General features: G+C 45.7%; 1 protein-coding gene across 1 annotated transcript in view; it reads left to right on the forward strand.

The window, feature by feature from the left end:
- Positions 1–9,595: 9,595 nt before the first annotated feature.
- Positions 9,596–15,411, forward strand: part of KPNA3 (karyopherin subunit alpha 3) — a 35,916-nt gene continuing 30,100 nt past the window's right edge. The window contains exon 1 of the mRNA XM_069969993.1: positions 9,596–9,884. Within this exon, the coding sequence (XP_069826094.1) occupies positions 9,816–9,884 (69 nt within the window). The 5' untranslated portion in view covers positions 9,596–9,815. The remainder of the gene's footprint in view (positions 9,885–15,411) is intronic.

Raw genomic sequence — 15,411 nt, forward strand, 5'->3', positions numbered from 1 at the left:
GTAACAATGACGCATCAACAGGGTCATTGAAATGAATGGGTCTGTAGTGCTGTCCGTAGTTGCGGACAGCCTATGGAGCGTGTGAAAGAGGCCTTACAGATTCACTTTAAATTGACCCTTGTACATTTAGTGCCTGCAATAGCATTGACTTTGTATGAAATACTGCATTGTAACACATAAAATACGGTAGTGCCTATACTCTATATGCTTTGTCTCATTTAAAGGCACTCATACAGAGTTTTCCTATAGCTGGTAGTGTGTGCTCTCACTAGGTAGGCTGAAACTGAAATTGGCTACACTGTATTGTGAGTGATGGAAATGTCCGAGCAGCTCAGCGGAGCATTGTGTATGAATCTGACTAAAGAAAAAACTGGGGTATGCATTACTGTATCCCATATGTAGAGGTATTTTCTATACATATGGCACCTAACGGAGCCTATACGCAGTGCAGGAAGGCTCTACAGTTCCCTAGTATAGAGCCACATGTCCTTTATGCACTATAGCTATAGTCATATAGCTTCCAGACACACTGCTAAGACAATTGCTTAAGCCCCAAGATGGGAAACAAAGCACACAAATCCATCTAATGGTTCACAATACTTTGGGGTAAATAACTGGACCTAAGTGTATCCATGGCTACAGACAACAAACAAACCTACTGCAGTCATGTCACTCCACTCTCTCAGCCCTTTCACCTACCACGTGTTGGTTGGCAAGAAACGGGGACAGTTACACAACTGCAGGATCAGACTACAAAAAGAGCTTGTTTGTAGTCTGTAACCATGGATACACATAGGTGCCATATACACAAAACTCTATGATGCTTTTAAGAAAACTTTCAAAGTTGCTTACTTTTTAACGTTTTGGTAAAAGTGTAGAAAAAAAATAAATAAAAAAGAAACCAAGTGTTAAGCACATGGTACACATTGCTGTGGCGAGGTGTGAAGCTTAAAGGGGTACTCCGGGCAGAAGACTTTTTTTCCTTAAAGGGAATCTGTCAGCACTTTATCTGCTTCAGAGGTGCTGACATTGTGAGGAAGGTGTGTGTCTATCATTGTGTGTGTGTACCTTTCTTTTTTCTGTAGCTGCTGTACTTTTTCCACAATCTTTTCCGTAACTTGCGGCACAAGTGCCAAAGAGGAGTAATGGTGCCGCGTTCATGCTGCACTTCGTCCCGCCTCACAACTACTTCCTCCTCCCAGCTTCACATGAATATTCATTGCGGGCTGGCTCTGGCTTGTTGACGTCATGCCGCAGACTACAAAGGCCGCAGGCCTGCGTCGCTACGGCGCATGCGCAAAGTTTTCATCAGGAGCGCGTGCGCGCCGCACACAGCCAGGGCGCATGAGAGAAATGACAAGACCGCGGCCTTTGCCGTCTACGGCGCAGCAAGAGATGGCGACGCCAGGAAACCGTAGCCAGCCCACAATGAATATTCAGGTGAAGCTAGGAGGAGGAAGTAGTTGTGAGGCGGGACGGAGTGCGGCACCATTACCCCTATTTGGCACTTGTGCCGCAAGTTACGGAGAAGATTGTGGAAAAATTACAGTAGCTACAGAAAAAAGAAAGGTAACACACACAATGACAGACACACACCTTCCTCACAATGTCAGCACCTCTGAAGCATATAAAGTGCTGACAGATTCCCTTTAAGCTATGGCTTTGGAGGTGTGGATAAAAAGAGTAACGTCCACTTATTCCCCTGGCACCAGCGCTGAGGCAAACATTCAGCTGCTCTGGCCTATCGGCCGCTCCATGGTCTGAGACTAGGCTTGAGACTGGGCCGCTCAGCCAGTTAGCGGCTGTAGCTGGGTCCCACTTCTGCCACTGACTGGCTGAGCGGGTCTGAAACATCCCATCTCAAGCCCAGTCTCGGACCAGAAAGCGGACAAGGGGGGCGAAGCAGCTGAATGTCTGTTTCAGCTCTGGAGCCGAGGAGGTAAGTGGAAGTCATTGTCTTTATCCACTCCCCCCTGGACTATAGTTTAAAAAAAAATAAAAATCTCCCGCCCAGAGTACCCCTGTAAGAGAAAAATTGGATGTGATATGTACATAAAGTAAATTTTTGGGTGAGTAAGTCTGTGTGTCCTTTACTGCTACACTTGGGTGGAAAGGCTTAATATTAAAAATTAAAGTGTAATTGAATCTATTTATTTTTTATAAGTTTTATTTCTGAGGTTTGCTCGCACCTTTTGATGTTGTGACTAAATGCACTGTGAATCTATTCTAGATACTGTATATTTGTGGATATGTACTTCATAGTTTATTTTAAAAACTACCAAAGAGTCAATAAAACTCAGCCAGACGACTTCTCCATCCCCCTGTCAAGTTTTCTATAAAGTTGCATGAAAATGAGGCGTCCTTCAGAATACTTTGCTTACCCTTAATTCGTCTCATTTATAAGACTCAGGGCAGAAAAGAGTTAGATGAAACCTCACAACTACTACTGGCTATGCCTCTGGTCTTTGTATATGATACCCGTCCTGTGAGCATGCTCATTAGTCAAAATATAGATGCAATATTGTGTAGACTAGGTCAGTGATGATGTGCCTAGGCCCTACAGCTATTGCAAAACTATATTTCCCATACCTGGGCAGCCAAAGATATAGCTCCAGCTGTCCAGGCATGATGGGAATTGTAGTTTTGTAACAGATGGAGGGCCAAGGTTTGCCATTACTGGACTAAAACCAGTAAGCTGATGGGTTGACGTGTTTTTCCTCTGTACTGATGCTAATAAATGAGGTCCAATATTAGAAGTTAAAGCAGATGAACACTTGTATCAAACAGGTTTACAGCATTTTGGTGTCTATTATTATTTTAAGAGCTTTGTTTACATCCATATTTTCTCAAAAAAGGAAGGTCTAAAGCAGGGTTGTCAAAGCCACGGCCCTCCACCTGTTGCAAAACTACATTTTTCATTATACCTGGGCAGCCAAAGTTTTATCTTCAGCCGTCTAGGCACGATGGGAATTGTAGTTTTGCAACAGCTCAAGGGTGCAGCTTGACACCCGTGATATAAAGAGATAAAATACTCATGTGACTGAGTATCCCTCATGTATATCCCCTGTTGCACTAATATATATATATATATATATATATATATAATATATATATATATATATATATATATATATATATATATATATTATATAATTTCTGTTTGCATGGCAGTGTTTAGATCACTATTTTGCATCTGTACTTCTAAGCCAAAATGAGGGATGTGATTCTTTCCCCGTAAAGTTTTAGGCTATGTTAACACAACGTGAGAGACCGGCCGTTCCGTGACCTCGGCCAGGTCACGGAATGGCCGGTCTATGAACGGATCCTCCCCGGCCGGTTAATCTTTTGGCTGCAGTATCAGGACTCCCCATAGGACACAATGAAGCAAGCTGCCGGAGCCGCTTGCTTCATTGTGTTTATTGACAGGGTTTCCTACAACAACAACGGCCGTACGTCTACGTAGTGTGAACATAGCCTTACACTGTGGAGGGTTCGCACAAAGTTTACCTTGCTAAACATTAATGTAAAATACTTCCTTGTGGACAGTAAAACATACCTACAAAGTTATATGACAAATGACAATAGTGCAGCTCTGTGCATGCATTTTCAAATACCTGTACGAGGTCAGTGTTGCCCACACTTTCAGCCCCATATAACTATAGATAGGAGACAGATGCCAGATTGGTCTCCTAGGTAACTGTAGCCAGCACGCAACCCAGTGCCGGAGAATCACTTTACATTCTACTGTTTATGGTCTGGTGCTGGCTACTGTTACCTAGAAGAGGAAGCAGGTGCATCCATATTGCCTAGTTATATGTGGCTGGGAACACTTCATTCACGTATTTAGAGGCTGAATGGAAAATGCATGCAAAAGGCTACATTATAGTATTTTCCCATAAATTTGTGGGTACATTTTAACGGTATGTTTTTTTTTTTTTTCTTATTCAAACTTTTATTGAAACTTTAATAGTCCAAAAGATAAAAAATAGTATGGGTTTTTATGTTCAATTCCACAGTGAAGCTCCCATTAAAATCACCAGGAGCTTTAGGACAAGCCCTCTGCACTGACCGCAGCGTGGAGATACCTCCCAACTTTGTTCCTGCAGGCTACACTGCTTCCTTAACATACATTTGCTTACGTACACCTGGCAGGCTCACCAGCTTTTTTTGAGTACTTTTACACACAGATCACTGATTCAATGTGTTTACTGTCTGAATCTGTATTTGTAAGATTGTTTAAATAAACTTTCCGCAAATTGAAATGGCTTTGCCTAACTTTAGTATTTTAGCATTAAGAACAGTACCGTGAGATTGTGCAAACGTGCACCAAGAGCCAATCTAAACAAAGGGGAGGTTTATAATGGCCAGCTGCAGCCCTAGGGCTGCCAGGAAAACATGGATGCAGCTTATCAATGTTTTCCAAGACTCCCTAGGGCCGCATCCAACTTCTCCCGACGCCGGGAATCAAAGGCCGAGCATTCGGGTTTACACTAATGTTGACAAACTTGAACTTTGACCCATCATTATCCGTCAGCTGTGGGGGAGCAGTACAGTACAATGTATACATTACTGACGTGCCCCACAGCCCAAGCAGGATCCACAAGTAGCAGATTATCCTGGACAACCCTGTTAATAAACACTTTTGATATGGCAGAGACATAATTTTTTTTATTTATTTATTTGAGTATTCAGACTCCAACCCATCCTGACAAGGAGCTGGGAAAAGTCCATGTTTAGTGTGTTCTCTCTGGCTTTGTTACGTGACCAGGATGGCCTCCCAAAGCAAATGTACAACATGCAATACACACCTTCAGTTGCCATCCTAAAGCTGGTACAGCTATTTCTCTACTCCCTGTTCATATCAAAGTCTGCACCTTTTTGTCGAATTACACCAGGGGTACTCCAGAATCTAAAGTTTATCTTTTAATACATTGCTTTAAAAAAATTCTACTACTTTGTAATAGAACTTGATTAAAATGAATATATATATATATATATATATATATATATATATATATACTGTTTAATCAAAAATAAGACATCCTCTGAAAATAAGGCATAGTGCAGTATTTACAGGATAGCTTAAAATAAGGCATTCCCCAAAAGTAATTCCCCTGCCGCCACCATCTGCCTTCTTCCACCACCAGCCTCCCATGGTCCTTTAAAGGGGTACTCCGGGCCGGGGGGTATTTTTGAGGATTGCCGGGGAGGCGGAACCCCGCTATGGCCGCTGATTGGCAGAGCTGCTTTGAGACATCACATCTCATGCGGCAGCTCTGACCAGGAAGCGCTGTGGGACGGGAGTATCGGGTAGCACAATCCAGGCACTGGAACTGGGGAGGTAAGTGACCTTCGACTTCAATTTCCACGCCCTTCCTGGTGATCCTCAAAAATATCCCCCGGCCTGGAGTACCCCTTTAACGCTGGCGATGCAGGCGTACTGCTGGTCCATGGCCCGCACGTCCTGCGCACACCTGAGGTCCCACTACTGGGTGCCGTCACTCAGCATTACTCCTGCCTGCAGCAAGTGCATACTGAGGGCCCAGGAATTTGGTGAGTATTCTTGAGTATTCTTCTTCATGGGAAAATACACCCCCTGAAAATAAGACATAACGCATCCTTGGGAGCAAAACTCAATAAAAGACACTTATTTTGGGGAAAACAGAAAATATATATACAGTGGTGCCTTGGATTACGAGCATAATTCGTTCCGGGACTGTGCTTGTAATCCAAATCCACTCTTAAACCAAAGCAAATTTTCCCATAAGAAATCATTGATATGCAGACAATTGGTTCCACACCCCAAAAATAATGATTTATTATCCTGAATAACATGTAAAACAAATGAAACAAACATTCAGAAACAGCAGAATATGTGATATTATAAGTTACTGTACAGTAATGGAGAGGATGGGAAACACAAGGGCTGACAGAGACTGCAGGGAGCATGAAGGAGTGAGCAGGACATATGTGGGCACATACATGCAGCACTCTCTGTCCGGGGAGAGAGGGGTTACAGCTATGGAGAGATTACCCCCACAGTCCTGTCCCCTCATGTAAGCCCCAGCCTGAAGTAGATCTATTATGATTTGGAAGGTGAGGGAGACTTCCTGAGTCAGAGTACAGGGCTGTAGACCGCGCTATGCAGACCATGCCCCTCCTCCACTCCCCCTCCCACCCAGCACAGGGAGCTCTTAAACCAAAGCAATGCTCTTAAACCAAGTCACAAATTTGAAAAACTGTGAGCTCTTAAACCAAGTTACTCTTAAACCAAGGTACCACTGTATATATATATATATATATATATATATATATATATATATATATACATACACACACACTCACCGGCCACTTTATTAGGTACACCATGCTAGTAACGGGTGGTCTTCTGCTGCTGTAGCCCATCTGCCTCAAAGTTGGACGTACTGTGCGTTCAGAGATGCTCTTCTGCCTACCTTGGTTGTAACGGTTGGCTATTTGAGTCACTGTTGCCTTTCTATCAGCTCGAACCAGTCTGCCCATTCTCCTCTGACCTCTGGCATCAACAAGGCATTTCCGCCCACAGAACTGCCGCTCACTGGATGTTTTTTCTTTTTCGGACCATTCTCTGTAAACCCTAAAGATGGTTGTGCGTGAAAATCCCTGTAGATCAGCAGTTTCTGAAATACTCAGACCAGCCCTTCTGGCACCAACAACCATGCCACGTTCAAAGGCCCTCAAATCACCTTTCTTCCCCATACTGATGCTCGGTTTGAACTGCAGGAGATTGTCTTGACCATGTCTACATGCCTAAATGCACTGAGTTGCCGCCATGTGATTGGCTGATTTAGAAATTAAGTGGTAACGTGCAGTTGGACAGGTGTACCTAATAAAGTGGCCGGTGAGTGTATATATATATATATATATATATATATATATATATATAGTACTTAAAGTACATTGCTACAGCAGAGCAGCCTCTGCACAGCATCCAATGGTCTCCACTCACTTTTGTGGCAGTGAAGAGGCCTGTGGCTGGAGACACAGCATGAGTACACTGGGGGAGGGTGGAAAGATAACAGCTTGTTTATTCTAGAAGGCTAGCACTGTTTAACAATTTGGAGTACCCCTTTAAACCTGCAACCCTAGTTGCTGCTGCAATGATTAAAGGGGTACTCCAGCGGGGGGGGGGGGGGCACTTTTGTGCTGGGACGAGGTGGCCGAGGGAAAAGACGTCCACTCACCTCCCCGGTTCCCGCGGCCTATCCCGCATTGCGGCGATCCTGTCCCAGTTCCCATCCGCTTCCGGGGGTCTGACGCGGGCCCGAGATGTGACGTCTCAGGTAGGCTCAGCCAGTCAGTAAAGGAGGCGGGATCCGTTTCAAACCCGCTCAGATCCTGCCTCCTTCACTTAGTGGCTAAGCAGACCTGAGACGTCATGTCTTGGGCCCGCATCAGACACCCGGAAGCGGCCGGGCATCGGAGTGCCGCAATGCGGGACCTGCCGCTAGATCCGGAGAGGTGAGTGGACGTCTTTTCGCTCGGCCACCTCGTCCCCGGTCCCAGCGCAAAAGTGCCCCCTGCTGGAGTACCTCTTTAACCTCTTAAGGACGGTACGTCATGTGTCCGCAAGAGGTGTTCAGAGCGGGGCGGCGACCCCGCTGTGAACTGCCGCGATTCCGGGTGCAACGTGTAGCCCGGGACTGCGGCTATTAGCGGGCACGGTCCGATCACCGTGCCCGCTAATTCAGTAATCGGATGCAGCTGTCAAAGTTGACAGCTGCATCCGAATACTGTATGCAGCCGTTCCCTGGTGTCTAGTGGGGTGAATCGCTCCCCGAAGGAGCGATCCACACATCCTTGACCTGCCGGGGTCTTCGCCAAAATGGCGCCGTCCCCAGCTCGGCACTCGTTTGTTTTCGGCTGCAGCAGCTGAAAGCATCCGAGTGCCGATTTCATTGATCTTTGCTGTATAAGTATACAGTAAAGATCTCAATGAGAGATTAGTGCACTTATACTAGAAGTCCCCCATGGGGAATAACCCTAACCCCAGGGGGGTTTCTAGTATATGTGTAAAAAAAAAAAAGTGTTATTAGTAAAAAGCCCCCTCCCCTAATAAAAGTTTGAATCCCCCCCCCTTTCCCCATGTTTTAAATAAAAGTAAATAAATAAACATGTTTGCTATCGCCGCGTGCGTAATCGCCCAAACTATTAATTAATCACATTCCTGATCTCGCACGGTAAACGGCGTAAGCGCAAACAAATCCCAAAGTGCAAAATTGTGCGTTTTTGATCGCATCAAATCCAGAAAAAATTATAAAAAGCAATCAAAAAGTTGTATATGCGCAATCAAGGTACCGATAGAAAGAACACATCATGGTGCAAAAAATGACACCTGACACAGCCCCATAGACCAAAGGATAAAAGCGCTATAAGCCTGGGAATGGAGCGATTTTAAGGAACATAATTTCTTAACAATGGTTTGAATTTTTTACAGGCCATCTGATACAATATAAGTTATACATGTTATATATCGTTTTAATCGTAACGATTTGAGGAACGTGCATAACAAGTCAGTTTTACCCCAGGGCGAATGGCATAAAAACAAATACCCCCCAAATAAAAGAAATGACTTTTTTTGTTCAATTTCACCACATATTGAATTTTTTCCTGGTTTCGCAGTGTACTTTATGCAAAAATTCAGCCAGTCATTGCAAAGTACAATTAGTGAAGCAAAAAATAAGGGGTCATGTGGGTTTCTAGGTGGAAAAATGCAAGTGCTATGGCCTTTGAAACACAAGGAGGAAAAAACGAAAACGCAAAAACGAAAATTGGCCCTGTCCTTAAGAGGTTAATACATGTGACTAATGGAGCGTTTACACAGACAGATTTTTCTGACAGATTTCTGAAGCCAAAGCCAGGAATGGATGTGAGAAGAGGAGAAATCTCAGTCTTTCTTTTATGACCTGTTCCCTGTTTATAGTCTGTTCCTGTATTTGGCTTAAAAAATTTGTCAGATAAATCTGTCTGTGTAAACGCACTATAACACTCTGTGAGACTGTTGCCCTAGCAACCAATCACAGCTCAGCTTTCATTTTGATAGAACACGAATAGAAATAAAAGCTGAGCTCTGATTGGTTGCTAAGACTGCTTGACAAATCCCCAACAAGCATACACTTAGATCTTTGATCATTTTTTTTTGCACGCAACGACATGACTTGCAGCAAGCCTAAAAACGGCCCTACAAACCATCCCCCCTCCTCCCCTCCCAGTTGGCACCTGCCAATCACACGCCACCGCCTCTACAAGAAACACCGGGGTTACCCATGTGGGCGTGTAGAACCTACATCTTAAGAAAAGGCGTGTTCTTTAGCCACGCCTACTAGCTAAGCGCTGGAGCGTTCTTTAATACCACGTGACATGGAACGTCACAAAGGACCGCCAGTGGAACCCATAACTTTTTTTTCCCCTCCTCTCCCGAAAAACTTTATTAAACATTTACAATAAACATTACTCAGCACTTCACCCCCCCTGACAACAGCATAGGGAGATCACGTGGTTTAGGAACGCGTTGTTACACACACATAGCGGCCAATAGACACAGGGCCCGTCCCGGATGATAAGCGGGAGTCGCTGCTTCCTCCTGGTGACGGTAGCCCCGCCCCTTGCCTTCCCTCGCAATCAGGGCCCCGCCCTCCGCCTTCCCCCTGTGTGACGCTTGCGCCCCTCCCCCATTCCCTCCTCCTCGAAGCGAGTACGCGCAGGGCGGGGGAGTGCGGCTGGCGCGGTCGTTGTGGTGTCGCAGCCGGTAACGGGAAGAAACAGAAAGAGCCGCCATGGCGGAGAGCGCCGGCCTGGACAACCACCGGATCAAAAGCTTCAAGAACAAGGGCAGAGATGTAGAGGTGAGTGCGGCCCGCCGTGTACCGGGGCGCCCTGGGCGAGCGCTGCCAGGCTCCAACATGGTGGCCTCCGGGATCCCGGCGCTCCTAGCGGGGGATCCCGGGGATACGGGGGTGGCTGGGGGCAGCGGGGGTGAGGTCTGAGCCACCGGGAGGAGGAGCGGGGATTAGCGCTGTGGCAGGGCGGAGGATTAGTGCTGCCCGGGGATTACTGAGGGCAGGCCGCAGCGCCGGGAGGAGGTGGCGGGGTTAGCCCGGTGTCATGGTGCCGGTGCCCTCCCCGCTCTGCATTGCAGGCCGCCGCTCTGGATGGAGGAGGATTTCCGGAAGTGCCCATGAGCCCATCTTCCCTTAGATGGCAGCAGTGTGGGGAATGCGGCCCCCTCCCCTGTCACTGGGGCCCCTGACGGGAAGGTGACACGGCTCACACACAACCTGTGGCAGAACTACAACTCCCAGCATGCCCTGACACCTCCATCACACAGCAGAATGTGGTAGCTAGGGCAATCAGCTGGCTGAAGCAGAGCACTGTAAGAAATGTAAGCTGCACTGTCATTGGTTGCTGTGGGCAACGGCTAATCAGAGTCCAGCTTTGGCTTCTTATATTGCTGTACAGGATGAAAGCTCACCTCTGATTGGTTGCAATGGGCAATGACTGAGCAAGGTTTGTCTCTGACTTCATACAGTACCGTGCTGGATTAAAGCTCACCTCTGATTGGTTGCTATGGGCAATGACTGAGCAAGGTTTGTCTCTGACTTCTTACAGTACCGTGCTGGATTAAAGCTCACCTCTGGTTGGTTGCTATGGGTAACGGATGATCAGAGTCCATCTCTGACTTCTTACTGTGCTGTGCTTGATGAAAGCTTGGCTCTGGTTGGTTGCTATGGGTAATGGCTGATCAGAGTCCAGCTATGACTTATGACAGTGCCCTGCACGCTCGCTCTGATTGGTTGCTATGGGCAGCTGAGTTTTTCTTCAGAATTATAATCTACCTTAGTGTGTTTCCAGTGATGGATGACAGGACAAGTGTTGGGAATGTATGGCAAGGTAAATGGCACACACCATCTGGGGATTTAGGTCCTTGTTGGTACATGAGATGGAATTGGCCTCCCTGGTGGCAGCAGCTGACCTGTGTGGTGGTGCTGGAGTGTAGTCCTGAAACTGGTCCTGTGGTCCCTTGCCTTGTGCTGACGCTGTTTAGAACAGTCCCTCCTCTAAGATCACTACCTACAGGACTGACCTTCTCCACCTGTGAGTGTTATTGGAGCTGTGTATACATCACACACAGTGACTGGCGGACATCTTTCACTTATAATCTTAATCCGCTGAGGTTTCCATGATCGTGTTGGCAAGAATAGTGCGGCCACTGTGCCGTTCTCGCTGGCGGAGTCTTGTAACAGCCATAGAAACTATGGCCTGGTGTGCCTCTTGTCTGTTCCTTTCCATCAGGTTCCCATTGCTCTTTACTGTTTCTTGTTATGGCCTATTATGTGGAAAGGGGAAAACCCTGTTAAATGGTTACTCCAGCCCTTCAAATCTTCTATATATTGCTGCCCTTATATAGAACATAATAAAGAGCCTATGCTTACCTCACCGTGCTCCCCCGGGGTCCTCCTGCGGGGTCTTCAGCTCCCCCGCTGATCAGTCCTGCCGCCACATATGAGGCGTACACCACTTGGCAGTGGCAGCCTGCTCAGCCATTCACTGACAGAGACAGGACAGCGCCGCGACCAGTGTAAGGCTGAGCTGTCGCTGATAAGACGCCGCAGGAGGGACCCTAGAGGAGCGCAGTGAGGTAAGAATAGGCTCCTTATTCTGAAAATATATATATATATTCTAGATGTTACTCATACAGGGTGATCAGCCTTGTTAGTCTGACAACTAGAATATACAACCCCTGGATGCTGATAGGCTATCATTAGAATAGTGTTGTTGCCTTTCTGTTGGTTTACAGCAGAGAAGGGAAACGCGCGGCCCAGCAGTTGTTGCAAAACTACAGTTCCCATCATGCCTGCACTCTGGTTGCTTTCTATTGGACCGATTCCTTAGTTGCTAAATATAAAGATGCATTATAGCAAACCCTTAGGCCTGATCAGTACCACTGATGCGTCAGTCAGGGAATGCTGGGAGCCGGAGGCCTACAGGTTCGCCTTCCCTGGCTTACAGGGTCACAAACATGAGGCCCCATGGTCCATACTATTCATGTGTTCTAAGTATGGTGGAGCAAAGTGGCCGTGTTGTCCTTGTGGCAGAGCCCAAGACTCCTTTTTCTGCTAAGCAGGTGAGGTAAGTTGTTGCTCACTGACTTCCTCATCACAACAATTCTGTAATGATTCTGTGCACTGTATGATACTATAATCCACACCCCACCGCGCATGTATGTATGTATGTATGTATATATATATATATATATATAATATTAATTAGATGGAGGGAGGTAGTGCTCTGTCACCCCATCAGCACCTACAACTTGACTAAAGGGTGTCGGGGTTACTATGGCAATGGGACCCCGGGTTACCATGTACGAAGGTCTATTGGATCCCGCCCAAGGTTTAGCATACCGCATTCGTACAGCAGTATTTTGCTTACCATTTTGTATCTGTATTTGTAAACCAAAACTTGAGAGACAGATTTTTATTTTATTTTTTTGATTACTTTCCCCCTCTAGTTTTGGCTACAAATACTGCTACATAGTAGCGCTGTGTGATAGAGGCCCAATTCAGGCCCTTTCCTAATACAACAAGCATGGCTGAAGTATTTCCCAGCATTCCTCAGCTTGCAGGCGATATAATATACTAATCCTTGCTGATAGATTTCTTTGGCGCCTCCCAGGTGGTGGGTGTCTGATATGGTAGCATTGATGAATGATGGGGGGGTAATGTTGCCATGAGTGACCCTATCATGTCCCTTATGGTGCTGCATTGTAAATCCTGCACTATATGTTTATACATACGGGTTACTTTTGTGGGTTTTTTTTTTCTTTCTTGTTTTTGTGGTGACAGGAAGTGCTTCCTTTTATACTGTTGAGATGCTCCACATGTGATTGGTTTTCTCTATGAAGAAAGGCTTTATGGGTCACAACACTGATGTGTATCCGTCTGGATCCTTATGGAAGGGGGTGAGCAGTACCTCCTCCATGAACACACTCACAATCCAGTTACTGACGCTGTGCTTGCCTCAGTGTTGTAAGTGGACACGGCTTTGTAATACTTGTGTACACAGTGGCACTGTTGGGAGACATTGAGACGTGCGGTGGGTTTGTAATGCACCCCTTTAATAATGCAGCAGTACTAAATACAAATAAACAAATCCCCCAAAATAATCCATATAAAATAGAGATGGGCACACCATACAAGAGAGTTCTATGTGAATGGATGTATACCAATATAAGTTGCATATCTAGCATATGCCCAGTATTCAATATATATCCGGCAGGTGTGTCAGTTGCTAAACCTAAGTGGGACCAGTCACACAGGTGTTGGTAAGGAAATAGACATCTAGTATGTGGTCAAAGATAAATTCATGGACCGTCTATATGCCTAGTATAACATGCATCAAGATACCATGTATAAATAAAATCCATGAAACATAACCATTGTAACAGCAGTAGCGTTTTTTTAATTTTTATATATTTTTTAATCCAAATTTGCAGCACTAAACATCCCTTTTAAGGGGTACTCTGAAATCTAAGAATCCAGGGTCAGCAGTGGGTGGGGGGAACATAATAAAGAATCTGACAAATATAGAAGAATCCAGCACTCACCGGATAGACGTCTTCCAAAACTTTTATTGCAGCAAAGCTTGCTGGGAGGGGATAAGATGGAGATGTGTAGGTGCGTCACTTCAGTAAGAAGGGAGGAATCCCAAATCTTCTGTCCCAGATGACGCTACTCCTAGTCTTATTCCCTCCCTGCAAGTTAAGCTGCATTAAAAATTTTGCAAGATGTCTACCCAGTGAGTGCTGGATTCTTCATTTGTCATTAAACACCTCCTCCCTCTAAGTACCCAGGCGTGTATCCTCCTCCTAATGTACCTGCTGTACCTAAGTGCTAAGTTAGCAGTGCCGGTCAGCTTTTTCTGAACTGTGCATAATAAAGAATCTATACTTACCCATCCCTGTGCCCCCTGCTCACCGACAGGCATCGGGCTACAGTTTCCTTTGACCTCCAGCATCGTCATGCCCCAGCAGGAAGGGCTCGCTCAGCCAGTCAGTGACCTCAGAGGTTTTTCACCCAAGTCACTGACTGGCTAAGTGGGCATTTCTGAGCAAGGACATGACGTTGCAGGAGTGGGAACCGCAGGAGGTTGGCAGGGTCCTTGACCCGTGATGATGCACGGGGATGGGTAAGTATAGTTTCCTAATTATGCTTCCCCCTGCCGGACCCTGATTTTATTTTTTATTTTAAGATTTTCCTAGAGTTTCTTTTAAGCCAACTAGATATTAAAAATGCATATGTTATAGACTATCATGGCTATGACGCCACACTTACTACTGGATGCATCCTACAACGGAGGCAAGTGACACATAATGGAATCTACTACAGGGGTCCTCCTTCCACACCCACAAGTTATAGTATGGAATCTAGCATTGTATAGTGGTGGCGTCCGGTCCCTGTACCCCCCTGGGTTCTGCTGACACAACACATTTCCATGACAATTACTTAATGTCCCCGGTTACAATGAAATCTCATTAGCCCAATGCTCTGAGTTTCCATTTACTAATGTGAATCACGTCATTTATGTGTCGTGAAGATGAATTTGACTCCAGCTTATAAAAAATGATAAAGAAAGGTCAGGACGGAGTCGACATGACCGCACTCAGGCATCACACATGACTCAGTGTGATGGTGATGTGGCTGCCCATTTCAGTAAGTGATGACCTTATTTTTAGTATGGGTAAACATTAGACTGTTCTGAGAGAACTCCTGGTTGACCTGGAAAGGTATCACCAACATACTGCTAGTAAATACAAGAAGCCAAGAAGGTACTACCAATGTGTGCTGAGTAACCCCATGACTATGAGCATACACTGTGCTGCGCGTGAGGGCTGTTTGACAGTTCTGAAAAGTTGTCTTTTATACTATGGACATTACTTAAAGGGGTTATCCAGGCTTAGAAAAACACTGCTGCTTTTTTTTTTTCCTCCCAGAAATGGCACCACTCCTGTCCTGTGTTTGGGTGCAGTTCATTTACATTAGAGTGAATGGATCTGAATTGTAATACCACACACAACCTGAGGTCATGAGTGGCACTGTTTTGGCAAGAAAGTAGCTGCGCTTTGTCTAATTTAAGGTTGATTTTGATGTATATCGTTCTCATATTCACACAGAATGGGAGCAACCATGGATAGGTCACAGGCTGCGTCTTGTACAAAGAGATCACCCTTAAGGGTGGGTTCACAAATAACGAGTTCGCAGCAAAATATGATTTGATTTCCGTACTGTCAGTTTGAATAGGATGACAAACTCGCAGCAAATTTTTCATCCTGCTGCGATTATGTAAACTTTGTCCCCTTTAACCCGTGGCGGC

This window comes from Dendropsophus ebraccatus, chromosome 5 (assembly GCF_027789765.1).
Source record: "Dendropsophus ebraccatus isolate aDenEbr1 chromosome 5, aDenEbr1.pat, whole genome shotgun sequence".
Lineage (NCBI taxonomy): Eukaryota > Metazoa > Chordata > Amphibia > Anura > Hylidae > Dendropsophus > Dendropsophus ebraccatus.